This window comes from Solanum dulcamara, chromosome 8 (assembly GCF_947179165.1).
Source record: "Solanum dulcamara chromosome 8, daSolDulc1.2, whole genome shotgun sequence".
NCBI lineage: Eukaryota > Viridiplantae > Streptophyta > Magnoliopsida > Solanales > Solanaceae > Solanum > Solanum dulcamara.
This window is the reverse complement of record NC_077244.1, coordinates 75,768,681-75,792,279: the sequence shown is the minus strand read 5'-3', so window position 1 is coordinate 75,792,279 and position 23,599 is coordinate 75,768,681. Positions and strand designations below refer to the sequence as shown.

Here is a 23,599-nt window from a genome sequence, read left to right as displayed (position 1 = left end):
TCGCATTATTGGAGTTCCTTGAACATTAAAAAATGTATCAACCTCTTCATAGAATAACTTGACTTAAATGGAATGAAGCTTTCGAGACCTAAACTGGGAAAAAAAGTTATTTTTATCTATAAAAGGTACTAGTAATATCCTTACAATCAACTATATCCTAAACATAGTCATGTAAATAGTTCCACAGAAGAGCAATCTAACAGTAGAAGAAAAAACTACTACAACTGTCAGTGTATAGAAGTTAAAAACTCTACTCATAATTCGTCTTTTACGTTGTCAGACTCCCTCTTGATGCCTACTTTAGAAGAAGCTGGTATCTGAAGCTTGAAAGGAATAGCTGCATGTTTCTTGATAAACTTATACAATGCCACTAGAGTAGGTTCAGTATCAACCGGGATCTGTATGATCAAATACAACAATAACTACGCCTCAGTCTCAAAGAAATTGGATATTTGTAGAATCACATACACATTTGGCATCTTGCTAGGTTCACAAAGCACCAGCACAAACAAAATAAACATTACTTACTGGATCAATGCTCTTATTCCCTGCAGGAAAGAAGTGGAGACTTGGGAATCCTTTAAACTGCAAAGGATCATAAATTAAAAGAATAGGAGATGATCAAGCTACTTCATATTGTCTTCTTCAAATCCTAACCGTATTTTAATTATAAAGTTACCTTAGCACGAGGGTGCTCGTTTCTTGTTCCGTCCATTTTGGCTATAACAAGAGACTCAACGCCATGTAAGTGGCGTGCTAGTTTATTGAACGTTGGTTGCAGAGCTTGGCACTGCCTACACCATGGTGCATAGATCTAACAAAAAAGATATTGAAGTTTCATGTTAAAACTTTGATTCCTCAGTTGATTACAAAACCAATGGAAGAAAATTCATTTCTTGAACATACCTCAAGAAGCGCGTCTTTTGACTCATTTAGAATGATTTCATCAAAATTGTTCCCGACCACGATTTTCACATCAGCATCATTCTGTGATAATTACAGATGAAACAGATTTGAATCAGCTCAACTATAATGAGTTACAGGCCAGAAGGGAACTGCAGCTTACTGTCTCGGGAATCGCATCTGATTTATAGAAAGGCTTGAGCTTGTCTTCTAGAAAGTCCTCTGTAAATGCCTGAGGAATAAAAGAAAATAAACACGTTAGTCCAGAACTTCTAAACCAAAATTCTGTGCACCTAACTACCATTTGTGACAATCTACCTTAATCTTCTCGAGTGTAATGTCCCCGTTAAATCTAAATTTCTTGCGATCATCTTCGTCTATGTATCCAATAACCTACAGGAATTAAATCAACAATCAGTAACCAAGCTTCCAAAAGATCTTGTTGTGCCCATTGTAATGTGGAATAAATATTACCTGTGGGGAATCTCCAGTGACCCCAAAATAATCTGATACTGGTCTTCCAACTTCATCATCGTCCGTTTTGACGAAAACAAAGTTAAGCTTCATTTGTCAATGTACACACTATTAGTTAATAGATAGTCCCAAAAAGTAAAAATATTGGATGTTTAAGTGTAAACTGTATGATAGAAAATTAGTTATCTGTTCCAGCTACATACTTTACTTGATAATTGTTCACTAACAAACAGAGAAAAAGAAAACACAAACCTTAAACCGAAGCCTTAGAATTCATGATCAACCTACTTAAACCGAAGCCTTAAAACACCAGTACTCCAAATCATGATCTCAAACATTGATCAATCTACTCCAATATCGATCGTTATAAACTAAACAGGAAGATTCTACTTGTAAAAAACTTTCATACTAGGTGATATCGCCCGTTCAGTCTATTAACCCCTTTTGGAACCTGTAATTATGTCCAAAAGCAATGACAATGTTGTTATATGTTTGAGACTGAATAAAAGCTTCGTTACCTTTCCCTTGAAAAGTATTGCAGCATCTTGAAATGTTGGGAACAACTTATCCGTATCATTTGCTGTGGCGAAAAGCAAAACCTGCATATAACATAGGGGAAAAACAATACATTAACCTTATTCCTAGATGAGGAAGATACATATTTTTTGTTAAACAAATGGTATAATCTTACCTGCTTCTTAATTGGACTCGCGAAAATTGAAGGGGCAGTTTCTTTAGTAAAAGTTGTCACTAAAGGAAGCTTGCTGGCAGAAACAAACTTAGCTATTGAAGATTTTCTGAATTTACCATCTGAATGGCAAAATGAAAATAGTAATAATAATAAGGATGTTTCCCTGTTGAGAGGAGATTCAATTCCAGTATCTAAAAAAAGAGATGAAAGGAGCGACTAACCATAATGCAACACTTTCTCTGGCTCCTTTTTTAGCAATACCAAAGCAGGGCGTTCAACATTGTCTTCTATGTTGAATAGCTTAGCCACGTTAGGATTTGTCGTCTGGTAAAAGTTAACATCATTTTCAAGTTTTGAAGCAGCTGCAAGTTGATTAGTCGCAGAACCCTGTAAAATATTTGGACATTAATGATTAATGTCAAGTTCAAGACAGTCAATTGGCGGCAATACACAACAAAAAGAAGATATAGATGTTATTATATTTAGAGAAGCGAAAACACCACTACTTTCACTAGAAGAGAAAAATGATTAGCATTGTAGCAGTCCACAACTAGTGCAATAAAACAACAGAACAGGACAACAACAAGAAATGAGTAGCATGATAGAGTGAGCAAAACGTACCACCAAGGAGTCGAGGTATGCTAGAACAACTTTGTCCTCGGAGGTTAGTACACGCTCTGCATCCTCTGTTGTTGTTATATTGTAAACGCCGGATCCTATCTTCTTCCTTATCCAGGAGACAATTGCATTTCTACAGGTAAAACTTCTCATCAATTTCACATCCAAACACAACTCAGATTGATAAGACAGAAGAGCTAAAGTCATAACTTTAATTGATAACGAGATACAACATCAATCAGCATAGTAATTGATTGCCCAAACCAGCAACATATAATGATACCAAGCTTATAATCAGCTAAAACATATATGTAACAATTCAAAAGATTTGAGTTCTTATATCAAATAAGCAATTGTATATATAACCGATACCTATGCTTGTGAAAGGTAGCATGTCATTGTTAATTAGTGCATCTCAAATTGGCTTACACACATTAATTGTTATCAAGTAAATATAAATATATACATATATTTGTCTGTGTATGTAAAATGTGTGTATATATGAAGCAGAGATAGTGCTGAACATGACGAAATCAGTGGCGGATAGAGTACTGTTCAAGCAATGGGTTCATCTCAACTCAATACTTTCGATAGAAGCATAAAGTTGCGTAAAAATGATTAAAATTGCAATAAATAGTATGTCTGAGCCCATTATATTTAAATGTATATACTTGGTTCTTCGGCCATGGTAAGGTTCAGGATCACCATCAACAAAGAAAAAAATCGTAGGAAAGCTTCGGACATCGTAGTTATCAGCCACCTCAACCTCCTTAGCGGCATTGATCTTCGCCAGCGCTACATTCTCTGCTTTCAGCTCTGTTGCGGCATCGGCATATTCCGGTGCCAGAGCCTTGCAATGTCCGTTCCAGGGAGTGTAAAATTCCACCATCACATACTTATTATCTTCCACGAAATCGTTGAAATTCCTATCAGTCAATGCTACAACGTCCTCGTCCTCAATTTTAATATCCTCTGCCTCTTGGGCGCGATCAAATGGCGCGGAAGGGACCTCGGAACCATCATTATTCGGGTTGTCCGATTCGGTTGAATCCTCGTAGTCTTCGAGAAAGCTGAGGAATTCGTCGTTGTCGGGGGATGCTGGAGTTTTTGCGAATGATGGAGTGAGGAAGAGAGAAAAGAGGAGAAGAGATGAGATACAGAGGAAGAAGATGATCACTCGACTCGGCATTATTTTGTTATACGACTTAGCAACAAGGCAATTGACTGATTTTGGTAACAAAGATCCGATAAAAAAACACTTACCACACACGTGTTTGTAGTTTGCACCAATTACATTGACAATACATACTGCATTAAATTCATCATGATAAAAAATAAATATTTTATATAATTTATATATGAGTTCGAAACACCTTGCCAAAGCAAGGATTTGCCTTCTGGGTCGAGTTCGTCACATCGAGCTTTCTTATTAGAGAGAAAAAACATCACAGCTAAAGTTTTATATGATAATAAATAATGAAAATAAATTGGACATGAAAATTTTACGTGGAAACCCCTCAAACAGATAGAGGGAAAAAATCACGGGTAGAAGAATTTTACTATAATAATATAGAGTACACTGCTATCAAATACAAGGAGAAAAAACAATAATAAACACTTCTCTCTTGTAAAAAGAATAACTCACCTAAAGAGGACACTCAAGACTACAATATTTATTTTGGTGTATAACTCTTTTTGTACTCTTACTCTTTTGGATTGTATTTTTGTGGGATGATCTAAATGAGGGCAAGAGACCCTCTATTTATAGAAAACTGAAAACGTGTAAAATAGGCATTTTCTTTTCAAAAGTTGCTAAAGAAGGCAATAACTTTTGAAACACGCATTTTCTTGGACGGTGCATGTGCACCTCCCTTTTTGACTTTCTTGCATTTCCTACTTGGGTTCTCTCCTGTATGATTTGTGAGCTATTGCATAGGAGCGGGATTTACCTTGGGCACACCCAATGAATAACAGCTGTGGGTTTTTCTTGTCATCAAAAAAATATGAGTTGAATTTTTATACGTTGTCAAGGTAAAAAAAAGGGGGGGATTTTTGTATATAACCACTCAAAAATATCTTAATTATGCTCCATAGTTATAGTTTGCTAATTACAATTCGTAGCTATAGTTATAGCAACGTTTGTATAATTCGCGCAGAATTTGTATACGTTTGTATAATTCGCTATACAATTCACAGTTTTTGTATAACGTTTGTATTGGGTTTAATTAATAGTTTGAATGGGAAATTGAGGAAAAAAGAAGTGGAGAGAAAAATGATTTATTCTCTCTTGCTTTATTAAATAAGTTTTGATCTCACATATGTGGTGGAAAGAAAAAGTCTCCTACTTAAAGGTAGAAGCACTCCTTCATGTTGCTAAAGGGTCAAGAAGAGGGTCTCCTCTCGCGCTGTCGTCGTCGTCGCTCGCTCGGCTACGGCTACGGATTTGGATTTGGATTTGGATTTGGTCAATTGATTTGATTGATAATCTTTTTGGACCAAATTTCCTTTAAATTTTAATTAATTAATATTATTTCTTTATTTAATTAATTAAGTGAAAAAATCCTGACTCATGATCCGCGACCCGTTTCTTTTCCGGATTAATTTAAAAATATTTTCCTCCGTTTTTCCAACGGATTTTTGAAAGGGTGCAACCTTGTCCGAAAAGTTGCAAACCTTTTTCTCAACAGTCAAACATTTTCCCAACAGGTGCCTTTTCTTAAAAGGTGCAAATAGTCTATATATATCTGTTAATCCTCAGAATGTTCCATACGAAATTTCTAAAATAATATCTTCTTCTTCTTCTTTCTACACTTCCTAAAACTCGTGTGATATACAACCATTAAGTAGTTTGCAGTCACCATAATTTGCTGTACCGTTATTCTGGTGAGTAAATCGTTCTATCTTGGGAGAAAAGATTCCAAAACCTTTGGTACATTGAGGGGAATAATTTCCTTAAGGACACACTGTGCATTCAGTGGGCTCGGTTTCTTGTTCTTACATAATTTTACCAAACACTGTTCTTATTTTCTGTTCTGGTTCTATCTTTTATTTCAGAATTTATTGTTGGTGTTTTATCATTTGTTTTCAATACAGTTTACTAACAGTTTGTATATTTCACGCACAACGTTTGTTTAATTCACTATACAATTTGTAGTGTTTGTATATTTCGCTATACAATTCAATTTGCGCACAACGTTTATGTAAATCGCGCGAATTATACAAAACTCAACTGTATAATCACGCGAATAATACAAAACTCAAACCGTAATTACAACTAGATGTTTGCCGCGAGCCATAATTAATTCAAACAATAGCTATGTTAACTAATTAAGTATTATATATTTGTTTATCTGTGTAATTTACATGATCGAATAAAACCTTTGTGAATAAGCTATTGGTAGCCAATTTCGACAAATATGCCATTAAACTATGTGAAATTGAGTGAATATGTTTGTGGTTAATACTTTAGCACAAATATGCTTTTACGATACAAATACTTGGTATAAATTTGCTCTTATTTTAATGATACACACCAATTAACCCAAGTAGATGATTAATAAGCGACAGCGGGCCAAATATGTGTTTTAAGTGTAATTGTGTTTCTCTTCACCTCCTTTTCCATAGGCAAACAGGTCTGTTCAGTATTTCGTTGTTGATAGTACGATAGTGTTGGGTTTTAAAAGATGTGAATGGGAAATGAAGTGTTTTTTTAAAAAGAAAAGATATCAAGAGAAAATATGCAATTTGAATAACACATTTTTATATTGAATTGTTTGTGACTTTTTTGATAAGTTATGACTTTTTCAATGGATTGTGACTTTTTTATATTCATCGTACCTTTGATTGGCTATCAATAAAAGGTTTTATCTCATTTTTCGAGTAGGAATTTTCTGATCTTCTGCTCTTCTTCTTTTTGCACTTTCAAAGTAAAAATTGTCGTGTGATTTACTGTTTTTCAAGTGAGTTCATTGTTCACCATAGTTTTTGGTATCACTACACTAGTGAGTAAATCAGTATATCTTCGAAGAATATTATTTCATTACCTTGGGTATATTGAGGAGAATAATTTTCATATTCATTTAGTTGGCTTGATTTTTATCCTATTGAGTTATTGTTTTTCACTGTGTTCAGAGGCGAACCTACATGGTTGTCACGGAATTCACCTGAACCCTCTCGGGCAAAAAATTACACTATATATATAAAATAGATTTTCTATATTTTTGTACATATACTAATTTTGAACCACCTAAATCAAAGAGGTGAGATAGCCCAATCGTACTAGACTGTGCAACTTGGGTCGCAACTACTATCCCCAGTTTGCAGAGTGAAAATTTTGGATCCGCCTGTATTGTTGTTCATTTGCATAACAGAGTGTTCTATTTCCTTTCGCGATTTTGCTGTATTTACTGTTTGATGTTCCCAATATGATACTAACATCTTTGATACTAATCAGATAGTCTAAAGGATAAATCTTTACTGTCAGTACATAGAATTAAACTAAATTCATAGCCAAATGGCTGAAGTAGACTCAACTAGAGTATATATATTTCTATACTATTACATCTCACAAGTCACATCCCGAATCATATGAACTCGAAAAAGAATTAAATAAAACCAAGTATTAAAGCTAAATGAGCAGAAGCATCAGTGTCAAAAAGTCTCTTCGTCGTCAAGTTCAATGCGTGAGTTCAACTGATGAATTAGTGCTTCGGCTACTTTTGTGTCGATCCATAAGTACCATATCCAAAAATATTCGAATATATTAGAGAAGCCACTTACTATAAATCTTAGATTCGCATCTGTCTATGATCTGTATTATCGATCAAACATTAAGCTGAGCGTTATTAGCTTCACTCGAGTTGCGTTTCCGTGTGATGACCACAATGAGAATCCCAATTCCTAAAAGAATAGCAAACACAAGACCAATAGGAATTCCAGTCATCCCACCATGAATCCCACCACTTTCTGGTGGTGATGAACTTTCAGATGCAAGATTTGACTGCACATTTGATGCTGTTGTAGGAAATTGATCAGAACTATCTAATTGTGATGAATCATACAAATTCTCATTTCTAGTGTTTTGCTGTTGAGTATCAGTGTGGAAAAATGAGTGTGTTTCTGGTGAGAAGGGAACAGAGTTTTCATAAGTGACAGCTCTATCTTGGGAATAAATAAATGATGGAAAGAAAAGAACAGCAAGCAACAAGACAGAAGAAGTTACTTGTAATGTCATTTTGTTTCTGAATTTGTTAGGGGTTGTTTCTTTGAAGTGATCCCAATAGACTAGTGGAACACAGGAGGTTAGGATGTCTGGACTTCTGAGTGCAATTTTTATAAGCTGAAATTTAATGATGAATTGATGGTTGCTTGGACTTGAATGTATAGTGGTAAAGTAGGGAGCCCAATGATAAATAAATTGTCGATGACTATGCCTTTAGTAAAGTAAATCATTTTGAACTGTGTTATTTAAGGGTTGGTTTGGTATAAAGAATAACATCAAATAGTTCCGAGATTAAATTATAGTGTCACTCAATTTGTCGTTTGGTTGGCAAGTCCGGAATAACTTATTCCGGGATTAATAATTTATATCGGGATAAGTTATTCCTCATCTTGGGTGGTATAGTAATCCCGGGATAACTTATCCTGGGATAAAGTAGGTAAATGACAAAAAATATCCATTTAAACCCTTTTTATACATCACTTTTCACATTCATAAAGGATATTTTTGTAAACAAATAATTTATTCTTAAAATTTATATAATGCATATTATTCTGAAGGCAACAAACAAAACACTCAATAAGAAATAATTCCATCTCAACTTATCACATCATAATTAATCCCATCATAATTTATCCCGTCATAACTAATCACATCATAACTTGTATTCAAACCAAACAACCCCTAAAAGTTTAAATTATAAAAGAGGTGATACTTGATTTGATAGCAGCAAGATTTGTATTCGAGACCTATTATTTGCGCAAGTACCTCGTATAAAAACTTACTAATACAACTTTCAATTAGAAAACGGTGTACAACTATCACTCCCAAATATCATTGATTATATTATGTGGTTCATAAGATTTGCTGCCATTAGTTTGCAGAGAAAGAAGATGACAAGTAAACATGTCTTATTTTTCTGAAAATTAAAGGTAAAGGTTTGCTTAGACTATACACAAACTTCTAATTGACCTTGCCTTGGAGTTATTTTGAGTTTCAATCTTTGTATTTTCCTAGTCCTATACCCTTTTGACACTTGGAAGGACCAATACTAGTGAAGCCAAATGAGATCATCATGAGAAGCACATTTATCATCTAGTGCCACACATTCGTAAGTTGATCCTTAATAATAATCGTTGTTGTCTTTCTATTCAGGAGAAACTATTTTGTTCAATTCTGTCCCATGTATTCAAATTTAAAATTTATTAGAAATTTAGAAATTTTCATGTATAAGGTGGGACGGAGTCAAGTTATAGGAGCACGCAATTATAGAAAATGGTAGGTTATTTGTGGTATAAGCAATAAAGTGCTGATTAAAATTCAGAATCCGTTAGAAAGAAATTTACAGGGCCAATGATTTTTAATCATTTTCTCTCTATTACTGATATGATAGCTTAGCATAGATTCATCAAATAGAGGAATTGCACGAAGAAACCAAATTCATGATTTTAGTGTGATCTCAGTTTCTTTCATGGAAAAAGTTAGTTATGTTAGGAATTTTATAATTTTGACTTAATCCACCAGCAAAGCTGGCCTTAGGCATCAACATGGCTATTATTTGGTAATACTAGTAACATAAAGGCCTAAAATACTCTCGAACTATTGAAAATGGTACAAAAATGCCCCTCATCCATCGATTGGGCCTAAAATGCCCTTGACATCCACCTTTAGGTCCAAAAATGACATTTTCTTTAACGGAAAAGGGCATGAGGGCATTTCTGTACCATTTTCAATAGTTCGAGGGCATTTTAGGCCATTTTCCGTGATTAAAATTCTATTAAATAAATTTTGATTTATAATTAATTTTAAATAATTAAATTATAGCCAATAGATAGCCGCCACGTATTTAAAAAAATTATTCAAATTATTTAATTAAATATGTTAAATAAATTTTGATTCATAATTAATTTTAAATAATAAAATTGTAACCAATAGATGACCGTCACGTGTTTAAAAAAATTATTTAATTTATATAATTAAAATTATGTTAAATAAATTTTGATTTATAATTAAATTGTAACCAATAGATAGCCGCCACGTGTTTGAAAAAATTATTCAAATTATTTAATTAAAATTATGATAAAAAAGGTCATTTTTGAAACTAAAAGTGGATGATTATCATATAAAATTCTAAAAATTAATGCTCTTGACATCCACCTTTAGGTGCAAAAATGATATTTTCTTTAACAGAATTTTAATTAAATAAATTGAATAATTTTTTAAAACACTTGCCGGCCATCTATTGGTTACAATTTAATTATTTAAAATTAATTATAAATCAAAATTTATTTAACAAAATTTTAATTATGAAAAAGGGCCTAAAATGCCCTCGAACTATTGAAAATGGTACAAAAATATCTCTCGTACCCTTTTTCGTTAAAGAAAAGGTCATTTTTGGATCTAAAGGTGGATATCAAGGATATTTTATGTCCAATAGATGGATGAAGAGCATTTTATAATATTTTTAATAATTCAACGATATTTTAGACCCTTGTCCATATTTTATTTAGAGGTGGCTAGAAAGTGCATGCTAAAGCAGAACTCATATCATTCAAAAAACAATTAGGTTAAATTTGAATACTTAGGGATCAGCTGCGGAAAGCTATGCTTTAAAACTCAATTTTATACTCTCTCTGTCCAGTTTAAGTTTATGTCGGACAGTGCGGATTACGATAGACAAACAAAATTCACGCATCAAATTTTTAAGTTTATTAAAATAAAATTTATATATTTAAAACAATGTAAAGTTACTATAAATCACAAAGAGTAATAATTTAAGATATATAAAATAATTACAATTAAATTTTTTTTGATTAAATCTCAAAATCTAAAAAAAATGTCTTATAAATTGAGAAAAATTATGAACAAATTGTAATGGAAAAAAAAAGTCATGATCACTTGACTTCTTTAGAGGAAAAATATAATGCATCATCATTAGATGGATCTGGTGGAGATTTAAAAGGAGCCAAAGGGTTCAATTGAATTTCCATCATCTTAAGTCACAAGTTACAAACAAAGGCCGTGGTGGAGAGATAAATACTCATTTATTTTTAATTAGAAATTTAAGTTTTGAGTGTCCCTGGTTATAGAGTCACTTTTGTTAGAAAGCGCTTTATTTTCTAATGGAAGACTTTTTGACGTGAATTCGGATTTAATCGGACTCCAATGTGAGTACCAGACACCGACAATCACAAGTTTAATTAATTCTAGAATTTTTTTTAAATTGAATTTCTAATTCGGCAATGGATCAATAATCCACTTGGAATTGTGGAAAGGGGAGAACATGAGATGTAATATGTATTAAAATTGAGTTTGTTATCGAGTATGTTTCGTGTTAATGATTACTATTCTTCTCAAATAACTGTAATTTAAAATTCTTAATAGAACTTTGCAATTAAAGACTATTTTTCTTCCTTTGTCAAATTGTTGATAGTTGATACAAATACACAATTTTAAACATTTTCAAAATGCATCTCGTTGGAGCTTCTAAAGTCCTGGCAAGCTCGTTAATGATGAAGTTCGTTAATTTCAATTTATGTTTCAGAACTTGTAGTAAAAATAAATAGATTATAGTATCTGCAGTGTCAAAAAAAAACAATTAAAAATATTTCCATATAAATGGTCTAATTTAATTAGTTTATAAATCTGATTTGCATCTAGTCTTTGTTTGGTGAAATTATATGTTAATTAGGATATGTGCATGTGTGTTTAGCAAATTTATCAATATAGACTAGCTTTTAAGAATTTTCATGATAATGTATTATTTAAAAAATAATCAAGTATAAACAATTTGTTTTTTTGGAACCACTCAATACTAGAAAATAAGTTCAGAATTTTTTCCTTGACTTTCCGAAAGAAAATAAGTTTAAATTTTTTCCCTCAAATTTACGAAATGGTTCAAATTATCTCTCAATATAGTTAAAGTAAATCTATTCTTGTACTAGTTTGTCCTTATTGACTAACGTTATAATCTTTTTAACATATCGGTCATTTTTCCGAAGGAAAAGGATAAATTTACCCTTCATATGCAATGGTTTAAATATTAGGATTTGAACCATAAAAGATCATAAAAAGAAAAAAAAATCCTATTGACAATTATTTATTATAAAAAATGTAATTATAAAATTTTATTTAAAATAATCTACATTACATGCTCTTTTTCTATAAAATGCATGTTGAGAATCCCAATCAAAGGTCACCAACACACTACTTACCAAACTGGTTCTTCTTCTAATTCTATTTTTTTAAAAGAAAAAAAAACTAAAGTGCAATCCAATATAAGAAGAAAAATAAATATTAGATGTATCTAAATAGATATAATAAGCAAAGTGTTTAAAGCATAATCTCAAAAATAAAGATATTCATGGAATAGGGACAACCTTGGAATATGGAATAACAATTAATGGAATAACAATATAAAAGCATGGTTACATTTACATTTCAAAATAATAATCTTCATCATACATTAACATTTGAAAAACTCAAATGGATTCATTCAAATTTCCATTTGTCACTCTCTTAATCATCTTCTTGTTCCTTCTCGTTCCTTCTCAAGCCACAGGTAGTAGTTTATCTTCAAGTTTTCTCTATTAAAAACAAATTGGTCTTTTATTTTATAAATGATTTTTTGAACTTGGAAACTTTTAGTGTAGTTCAGTTGGTTGATTACTTGTTGGTGGGGTTCGATTCTCCACCTTATAATCCCCTATCCTATTTTTGAAGGGAAAAAAGAAAATATTTTGAGTTTTTTAATTAAAAATTGAGTTTTCTTTTACATCTTTTATTTATTTTTAGGTGAGATGTTAGAAATCAAAGATGATTCCCCTTCGGATTGCGTTTTCACGAGTAATTGCGAGACGAAGTCGGATTGTGTTAGCCCGTGTCAACAACTTGGGATTTTGGTTGGGCTGTGTGTTCCGGATCCGCACCCGGGTGGACAACTTGTTTGTTGCTGCTTTGTTGGTAAAAATTAGTGACAGATAAATTTTAAATTAAATAATTTTTTCTATATTTATGTTGCTTCATTTTATCCCAAATTCTGCTCATTCATTTTGTTTTATATTCGTTTTCTTCAAATAGTTGCAGATAATCCATTAGAAATCTTACAAGACTTATATTTGGGTCATGGATTTACATTAATGAAATAATATAAAATCCAAAAAAAACTAAAACTTGTGTTAGATCATAATTTTTAAAAGTTTTCATTTTTTTAACCAAAAAAAGGTATTTCATAAAATACCACCACAAATTAAAATAAAAGAATATTAAATTAGATTTTAGGCCTAACTCATCTCATTAACCATTTTGTGATAAAGCTAGCGTTTGCAGTAAGTGGATTAAGAAAGGTTGTTTGATCTAATCAAGATTGCAAAAGCAAAATAATTAAAAAGGAAAAAAGAAAGAAACAAAGTATTTTAAGTCTCTTTGTATTAAAAATAGATGAAGTGGTCAGTGGTGACAGCAATGAACCGTCCAGTACTTAGCTAAGCAAAATCAATTATTATTGTATATATAATCGTCCACTTGTATGCCTCGCTTATACCCTTTTCCATTAGCTTCCAAACACTAGGAATTACATTATAGTACATAACTCATTCAATAAAAAGAAATTTTAATTTGTCATACTAATTTGTTGATGATTTAATTGTTAATTCATTTGTAGCACCAAAAAATCCTTGATGGAGTTTTCGAAGGTCTTAAATAATTTGACTTCGAACAATTAAGGGCTGATCTAGCGGGTCACAAGAGAGTTCAATCCTCGTCAAAAGATTATATATATGAGCAAAAATTAATTCGATTGATAAATCGAATCGAAAAAAATATTATTAATTTACTATTATTGTATTATTAGGTTAACTATTATTTAATGATTTTATAAAAAAAATTATTAGTTTATCGATCAATATTAATTTTTTAATATTGAATTATTAGGTAAATTAATAAGTCGACTATAAGAATTTACTATTTTAATTTTATTCCACTATATCATACTAAGTCAACTTCAAAAATCTAAAGAATTAAGAGCGGTGGCGGCTACCGTTTGCAACGATAACGGCAAGGATTAGACAACGGCTAGAATTGTGAATTGTGAATATTCACAATAAAAACATCTAATTTGCTTGATTCGTTGTATGTCTATATCTCGTCAAATTTGTTGGAAAAATCGCACATTTGTTTTGAAAGCATTTTCTTATTAATTAAATCAAATATCAAACAATTAAAAATCAAAAACCAATAAATCAAAAACTGATAACAAATATCATATTAGTTTGATTATCGATAGCATATTTAAAAATCAAAAATCGATAAATCAAACCAATAATACTGATTTTACCCATCGAAATAAATATTGACTCAATGGCTTAGGGTTCAAATTTTATCTATTTTTCAAACTCCCTCACTAAAATGTTAAATGCAGAAAACAGACTTCCATTTAATTTGGATCTGCATGATAATACAGCAAAAGAGGAAGAGAAATCTTCTCATTAATTTACATTCTCTATTAATCTACAAATTAAAACAGAAGAAATTTTAATACAATTCATCCATCCATAGCCACAAGAATCGATTCGACCTGACCTCTTTAATTTGTCTTTTCAACATTATTCAATGACTTGATATTCCTCCATAAATATTTCCCACTTGCCATATCCACAAAAACCCAAAATCCATTTTGAATCATCTGAAACTTGTAAGGAAATTTCCCCTCAGCAGAATCGAATTCTCGTCTCTCTTCCTCCGATTTGGTTTTCGTCGTTTCATCCTCATGAATTGCGAGATCTGTATCGTCGGAAGAACGAACCGTCCTCCAAGCTAAATAACCAGCCATCAATGCCGAAAAAAACACCAAGATGAATCTTAAAGGACACATAACGATGATCAAATTTTTGTTTTTCCCAAAAGGTTTTTTGCACCCTCAATTGCGGATTGGAGTGTTTGTTATATAAAGTAATGGTGTGCAAAACGCGTTCCTAATCCTCATGGGACAAGGAAAAGTAAAAGGGGCAGGAGGAGTTGTTGGCTGACTTTTAAGACTAGGTATATTTCCAATTTAGTCCCTCCAATAGTAATAAATTATAATTTTGCCGTTGTAATATATGATTAAGAAAATTTGACCTCCTATTAATTGAATTGTACACTTTTGATCCTATTGCTTGTGAAATTTGATTCTATTGCTCTAATTTATGTTGCGTTGTTCAAAAATTTGAGAGATATATATTTTTTTAATCTTGACTATGAATTTGAGCATGGAATCTTTAAGTTTAAAATAAAATTTACATATTTGAAAACTATATAAAAAAAATTATAAATCACCATAATTAATAATTTAAAATATTTAAAAGGCATAGTCATGATAAAAAAATAATTTGACTTTTGAAATCCACATAAATTGAGTTATAGGGAGTACTACACATAATTTGATGATCTAAGTATTATTATGTATGTTGAGTTTGTATTGTTAATTGATCTTTGAGGATTAGATCATTTTAAAAATAATGTAAACATAACATATTTTCTGTATAAGGGATCAAAACGGACAGTTTAACAAATTAAAGATCAAAATGTGTTGTTTTATATATAGTAAGGTTTAAAATTTATATTTATTAATACTTGAGGTATTTAAAGTGCTATTATTATCTCATGACCAATTCCTTAGTTTTATTAGGTGGCAATAAGACAAAGTGATGGGAAGTGGCAACCACTTACTACTGCATGTCATGATTTTTCAAATGTTTTATATTACTATAAATATATATACTACGTCAAGGCAATATTTTCGCAGCCATCTAGAACACCCCCACCCTACCCTGCCTTTCTTTTTGACATTTATTTTGTTTTAAATATCATTTCTCAAATCAATAAATCCCACTTCGAGTAGTGAATGGGTTTAGGTGTGCTTAGTACACACAGTGAGGATCCAAAATTTTACTCTGGGATTCGAAAAATAAAAATATGTCGATAAGCAAATAAAACACAAACGTCGTAGGCAATGGGCTATTGGCTGTTTTGAAAATTAAATAGAAAAAAATAACAAAAGGTAAATGTATATACATAAATATAGAAAATTTATTTTATATATAAAATGTAACTTTTTGATGAAAGGATTCAGGTGTACCCCTTCTACCCCTAGATCCGCCCCTAAGTACACAGTGTCATAATTTTATAAAGATTAATTTAAAATATAAAAAAATAAATATACGAAAAGATCCTATTGGTACTAAAAAATATATTCCTTGAAAATTGAAAGTACTAAAAAATACATTCCTTGAAAACAAATTCAATTTTTATGTTTGAATCGACAGGAAAAAGAATTGAAAACATTTTTACTCAAATCGGGAAAAAATGACTTTTTCCGCGGATTGATGATATAAATGCTGAAAGTAGACTTTCCATTTGAATTTTCGTCCTTATTATTATTTTATTATATACTATATAAGAAAGTGGGAGTGGAGCTGTGCTGAACCAGACACCACTTTCGTTGACAATGTTTGGTTGCTCCTGAGGACAGTTTGGTCATTTCGTGTGTATTTGCTGAAAAATTGGATCCCACGTCAATTTCACGTGCTATGCATTATTGCATTTGCTGAAGCAGACGGCTAATTGTTGACATGTTTTATCAATGTCATCAATTATTTTAATCATAAATTCAAAATTTATTTAATCAAATATAAATTACAGAATCAGAATTTTAATTAAAAAAAGATAGTTTGGTGCACTAAAATTTTTACTATGCACAGAATTCGAAGAAAAGTCCTACCACGAAGATCTATTATACGCAGTTTTACTTTGCATTTATGTCAGAGACTGTTTCCAAGACTTAAACCGTGACCTTCGATCATATCGAGACAACTTTACCAATTAATATAAAAAAATAAATTTACTAATTAATCAAAAAATTCGACATCTAATATATATATATATATATATTATTTTAATCAAATATATATAATGTAATTTTATATCGAATGAACCTGACCACAAATTGATTCCACACCACACCACTGCACTTAAATTAAATACTATTCATTGACAATCTTGCTTACGGGGAGGACAACTTCATCATTTATCTAGATTAATTTAGATTATAAACTTTAATATTATTTAATTAACATCAGTTAAAATAAATAAATTTATAAACATCTATTGAACTCGAGCTCGTGCATAGCACGGGATTCTTCTCACTAGCCTTTTAAAGTAACGCAATATTCTGAAATATTTTTTCTAATATATTTAATATAATTTCATAAATAAAATTAAGTAAGACAAGATACGAAGGTTATTTTCAATACATGTCAACTCAAGTATAACGTTTCGAAGGAGATTGATATAAAAGGAGAATGAGAAAATACATATAGCAAAATTATAAGAGCGAAAAGAAAAGTGAAATCTTCTTTTTGAGATTATATAAAATAAACATTCTATTCCATAAATAGAAACAGAAGAGTTAACAAATAATAACTAGTAATACGATCCATCATGGCCATAAGATTAATTCGGCCTGAGATTGTGAATTTTACCCTACGTACCCTTCTCCCCTTAAACCAAAAAGAAAAGGATAGGAAAATTTAATTATTTATCATCTCCATTATCTTGGCCTAATTCAGCTCTATCATCTTCTTTAATAGTCTCCAATTTTGGAGTATGAGAATTTTTTTGTGGGAAAACAAAAAGTGAAGGGGCAACCTCAATCCAAGGCTTCAAATTCACCATCTTCTTCGCCATTGTTATATTGGTATAAAAATAGGACTCTTTCACCTTAGAGTGTAAGAAACAAAAGGAAAAAAAATGATCAATTGGCTTTGAGGAATATTTTACCAAAAATATTTGGAGGGGGGTTTATTTTATATATAGGAAGAGGAAGCTGAAAATATCAAGAACTAGAGAGTACGTGTACGGTGTTATGGGATTCCACGTGTGTAGAATGCCATAATAAATAGAGAAAAGAACAAAGGAAGCACCAAAGAAGGCATGTGAAAAATTATGAATTATTGTTTGGTGGAATGCCCCCATCAGTTTGTTCGAAAGAGGGTGACTGAACTGAATATAGAAAACTCCCTGTTATGTATTCTTGACACGTATGTACCTTCTAGAAATATCTTATTTTTGTGTGTGTGTGTGTTGTTGCACTTCTCTAGACGTATCCTATGCTTGATTTGTTAGGTCATATACTAATAAAACCATACTCTATTGCGCTAGAGACACTATTAATTAAGTCAATAATATGTGAGGTTATCATTTATTTTAGGCAAAATTAAGCCTATGCTCCATAAAAGTAAAATTATTATAGATAAATACTTCTTTACAATTCATATCCCTCAAATACATGAGATTCACGATCAAGATACCGTTGCAGTATCAATATACTGATATGATATCATTGAGGCTGCTTCAATTCTTAATGATACCACTACAGTATATCTATATACTTTCATGATATCATTGATATCTACTTCAGTCCTTCCGCTACATTTTCATGAAACCATCATATACAGGCGTGGTATCATAAAGGATCGTTTCATATAATCATTAAGGATCGTTTCATAGAAATGTTGAATGATACCATCACAGTATATACTGTGATGATATCATAAAGATTTTTCTAAGTCATTCGTTATTACAGTATATTCGTATATTATCATGATATTGAAAATTCTTAATGAGACACTTATAAAATCCTCAATAATACCATAACAATATATTGATACATTATCGGTATCATATAGGATTGAGCTCTTTTTTTAAGAAATAAAAATACAACAATTAAGAGAAAACTATTAAAATCACAATCTTATTTATGAAATTAATTAGTAAATATATTCTTTGTGATACTCCGTCGATATGTTGATTTCATATCGATATCATGTGGGACAAAGCTTAATCCTCTATGATGATGTCAGCGCGCCAATTTAAAAATAATTAAAGGGGTATAGGGGTAATTAATTTGGGTCAAATGGGTACGGGAATGGATTATTGTGGGGTGGGATATGAAGTGATAAATAATTTATTTAAAGGGTCCATTTTGTGTAGTTTTTCCTTTATTTTATTTGGTCATATACATTGACGACGCTTCTCTAAACTTGATTCAACTTTATATAATAAATTCACTCAACATTATTTAAATTTGTTAGGACAAATATGAATATTGCTTTCAATCAATTTTTAACATAAAGAAGATATAAATCATAATCACAATTTAAGAAATTGTCACATTTTTTTCTAAATATTTCGATTTATATACAAAACTGATAAGAAAGGAAAAAATCTGAAAATATAGACTCGAGATCACCGATGGTATTGACAATTCAGGCCTCATATTCAAGTATTTGATTAATCATAAGCTTTAGTTGTGAATATACTCTTGGTTGGAGATTGTGCACGTTCATGAGATTCTGTGACTTCTTACATGACTTTGACAATTGTCCTCCTTTGAGTTATTTAGTTTGGTCAAGTATCCATTTAACATGCTCAGGTAAGTCATATATATATCTTAGGTACATGATCAAGCACAAACAATTAAAACAAGAAGATACAAGGACGAGCACGCCAGTTGTTGTATCCAAGAAGAGAATGATCAATTACTTTGATTCGATGATGTTAAGAAACTTAAAAATCATGATTTGCAATGGAAGAGGAAAGGATGTGAAAGATATTCTAATTCTTCCTAAAGAAGAAATGAAACACGTAGTCATAATAATAAAAATAATAATGGTGATTCAGCGGCTGCTTGAAGCAAATTGTTGTTTGATGCCATTTGGCAGTAACAGTACTGTGATCCTGACGTGTAATTAAAGCAGGCCACTCCCAAAATATTGTTGACACCAAAATAACAAATAGCGAATTCAATCCTACGTAACTCATGTGGAATGAGGCAAGACTTGAGTTTCAAAATCCATGGAACTTAATGCCACTAGTTCCGATTAAATGTGGAGATAAAGGACGGTTCAAAGTAGCCCGCTAAACAAACCCACGTTGGCACATGTGTTCGTAGCTACAATCCACATCAAACACACAGAATATCCCCTCTTGAAATGTGGAGTCTCAAGTTTAAGTGCTTTGCCATAAAACAAGAAAGGAATTAAGTTGAATCAAAGTTGAAATGTAAAAGTTGAAATAATTGAACTCATCTGAAGATCACAAAGGATCTAATTATCTTATAGGGCAACGTCTATACAAATCACAAAAACTGAAAAACAATTTGTTAAAACATTATATAACCTATTTTCTGAGACTCTAGTTAAACTTGACCTTAGTGGGTTTAAAGCATTTCTGCTGCACCTTTTATTATTAACCATACAGTGACTGCTAGCACCCAGAGGAAGAGGAAATGATCATCTATATCCATTTAAGAATAAGAATTTTATTAATTTGATAATCTACTGTGAATAGGGATTGCAATCGGGTTGGGCAGGTACAAAATATTTTTGTAAAAAAAAAAACATACAGGGCGGGGTACGCGGGTTGTTTTTTTCCTTCTTGAACTTAAACAGACTGTTCATGCTGTTCTTTTTTAGGTTTCGAATCTTGCAAGATTTGAACTTCGTCCTTCCTCTGTTTCTAACAATATGTAGTGGCAAATGTTTCACCAAGATTTGAACTTGATCTTTGCTCTGTTTCCTATCTTGCAAGATTTGAACTTGCTCTATTTCTAACATTATGTAGTGACAACTTGGTCCTCTCCTTGCCCCTTCTCTCACCTCACCTCACCTCTGGGAGGTTTCATCTCGTTTAGATATATCTAATTTTTTTGGTTTTATATGGAAACACCCCTCTACCTCCACGAAGTAGTAGTAAGATATGCGTACCTTCTACCCTCCCTAGACCAAACATTTCATCAGTTAATTAGGTTCGGTAAAACCGTTAGCAGTCATTCAATAATTTCGTTGCTGTTGCTTCAATCAAGTAGAGTAGGTTCCTGATAAAGGAGAAGATTAGCTATGGGTTGCCTATGAATACTATGAAACGTGACTAAAAGTAGAGAATAAATTGATGCCAAAGATCCTAACTAGAGGATTGAAGTATTTGATATTGGTGAAGGTATCCAAACCGTGAAGCTTGATATATGGAAAGCACATTTTGCAAGGTGTGAATCGATTACTAGGAAAAACTTCACTTTTAGCATGAATTTCTGAAAAAAGGTGTTTTTGTACATAATGTTAGGGCCCGGGGGTTGGGGGACAAAAAAATTATGCTATACGGGGCGGTGCAAAAGCCTTGCAGGTTTTCGTGGGTTTGCCCGACTATAAAACTTAATGTCCAGAGAAGTAAAGAGAGTGACCAAAAAGAACTGGCATAAAGAGTGCGAAGATGTACCATCAGAGGTAGCAAATAAATTTTGAGGAATGACTAGTAACCCAAAATTGGGTTAGAGTAATCATGATGCCATTGTATCTCAGAATTGGAAGTTTAGCCGCAGTTTATGAAAATATACCAATTCTTCTACCAAGTAGATTAGTGCATGCAGAAACTCTTTTACAAAAAACAAAGGGACAAACCAATGTACAGAGTTCTCAATAGAAAGAATTCAAGCTTCTTCAATACTTTTCAAAGTAGCTAATTATGAGTTAGAATTTGAACCTCAGCATTATCCAAACACATTTTACTAATTAAAAACAGCAAAATAAACTAAAAGAACGTAGGAAATAGCACACTAGATAAAGCAATTCATCGAGAAAAACCAAATTCAAACTACATTATCAAACAAAAAAAAATCTCAAAGTTTACTCGTCATAATTATATCAAAATTATCCTCGATGACATTACTCAAAACCAAATAACATAAAAATTAATATAAGAACAAAATCAGAACATAACCTCCATCAACGGAATCATCAGTTCATAATTCCCTCCTATCTCATCAATTAATCCTGAGGAATCTCCACATCTCCATCAGAAATCTCTTGCTGCAAATCCTTAGGGTCCTTTCCATCTACCGTACAACCAACAGATACACATGTTCCCAAGATCTCCTTCACAGTTCCACTCAAATCCTTCGCCATAGATCTAGGCTGCATCACCTTAGCAATCTCAATGACGTCATCCAGTGAGATGTTACCGTTATGTTTGATGTTCTTCGTCTTCTTCCGGTCACGTTCCGGCTCCTTCAACGCCTTGATGACAAGTGCGGCGGCGGAGGGAACAACAGATACCTTAGCTTGACGATTCTGCACCGTCAGTTTGACGGTGACTCGGAGACCCTTCCAGTCCTTTGCGGTTTCCTTTGCGATGTCTTCTCCGATTTTTTTTGGGGAAAGACCGAGTGGACCGATTTTGGGAGCGAGTGAACTCGCAGCTCCGACTTCACCTCCGGTGACTCGGACAAAAACCTCGACAACCTGAGATGGATCGAACTTTGGCGGCATTTTGACAGAGAAGAAGTAGGAATGAGCTAGGGTTGAGGTTTTGGTGTGCTGCGTCGAGGCAGTGACGAGTGTGATGAAATTGAATATATACAATTAGGGTTTTGCAAAGATTTTTGAAATGTCCTGTTTACCCTTTATGGGCCTGAATATTGAAACTAAAAAGTATTTGAATATTTGGGTTTAATTTCTTCTAATGACATTTACCTTTCATGGGCCTACTGTTTGTATGCTACAAAGCAATCCATTATTTGGGCCGAACTTATTTCTGATTCTCTCGTGGGCTTGGGGTCTTATCATATTTAATTCTGGGAGTGTACATAGGTCGGTTTGGTTTGATTTTTCATTACAAAATAACAAAATCAATTATGTCGGTTTATTAAACTTATAAACCAAATAAAATCAATCTAATATCAGTTTTATCGATTTCGATTTTAGTCGTTTTTCTCGGTTATTCGGTTATTTTCGATTTTTTTATAATTACACCGTGATTGAAAAATAGATCAAATTGAAGCGTTTATTTTCTTGATCATGTGATTATATTGCTTAATGACATATTAAATACACTTGAATAAATAAAATTGAAAAAATAAGATGTACAATGTCATCTTCAAGACATTATCTTAGGAAAACATATTAAAAACTCACAAAAAAATACAACACATGTCAATTTTTTAGTCATATTACAAGCCCAAGTATGAAATAATATATGTAAACATTAGAAGTTATAAACTAATTTAAAAAATACTTACAAAACACATTATAATAAATATTTTTTTGTGTATAAAAAATAAAATTATATATGTATTATGTTGGTTTGGTTTGGATTCGGTTTGACTTTTTTCAATTAGTACCAAACCAAATCAACAATGATCGGTTTATTTTTTTCAACGCCAAATCAAACCACAAGTCGGTTTAATTTGGTTCATTGCTTCTGTTTGACTTGACGATTCGGCTTGTACACTCCTATTTAACAAGCGGGCTAAAAAAGGATTTATCCGCTAAGGTTTGGTAGCTCATAGAGTTATACAGATTTTACTTATTCATATATTAATTATTTATAAAATATTATTTATATTATCTTTTATCATATATACAATAATTTATAGATTTTCTCATAACTAATTCATGTGTTAGTTATGTGAATCTTAAAATAGCAAATCAAACCTCCTGACCAACCACCAAACATGATATTATTTGTGCAGAATGTGATACCTGCCAAACTCATTTCCAAACCATCTACCCGAGTGATCAGTATTGTGGACTTTGCTGGACTACAGTGTAGCTTAAAAATCCATCAAGCAAAACAAATCTCAATATGTATTATTTACACATATT

General features: G+C 31.9%; 2 protein-coding genes across 2 annotated transcripts; both read right to left on the bottom strand.

Moving 5' to 3' along the window:
* Positions 1-94: 94 nt before the first annotated feature.
* On the bottom strand, positions 95-3,901 carry LOC129901648 (protein disulfide isomerase-like 1-4). The gene is made up of 12 exons (XM_055976897.1): positions 3,358-3,901; positions 2,690-2,819; positions 2,290-2,455; positions 2,069-2,187; positions 1,896-1,976; positions 1,378-1,464; positions 1,222-1,296; positions 1,067-1,135; positions 907-987; positions 680-814; positions 529-585; positions 95-398 (listed from the first exon to the last, which is right to left on the bottom strand). Exons 1-12 carry the CDS (start codon positions 3,873-3,875, stop codon positions 255-257), a joined length of 1,662 nt encoding a protein of 553 aa, XP_055832872.1. The 5' UTR covers positions 3,876-3,901; the 3' UTR covers positions 95-254.
* A 17,637-nt stretch (positions 3,902-21,538) lies between these two features.
* Positions 21,539-22,352, bottom strand: LOC129901017 (60S ribosomal protein L12). Its single transcript, XM_055976122.1, has one exon. It carries the CDS (start codon positions 22,262-22,264, stop codon positions 21,764-21,766), a length of 501 nt encoding a protein of 166 aa, XP_055832097.1. The 5' UTR covers positions 22,265-22,352; the 3' UTR covers positions 21,539-21,763.
* Between the last annotated feature and the right edge of the window lie 1,247 nt (positions 22,353-23,599).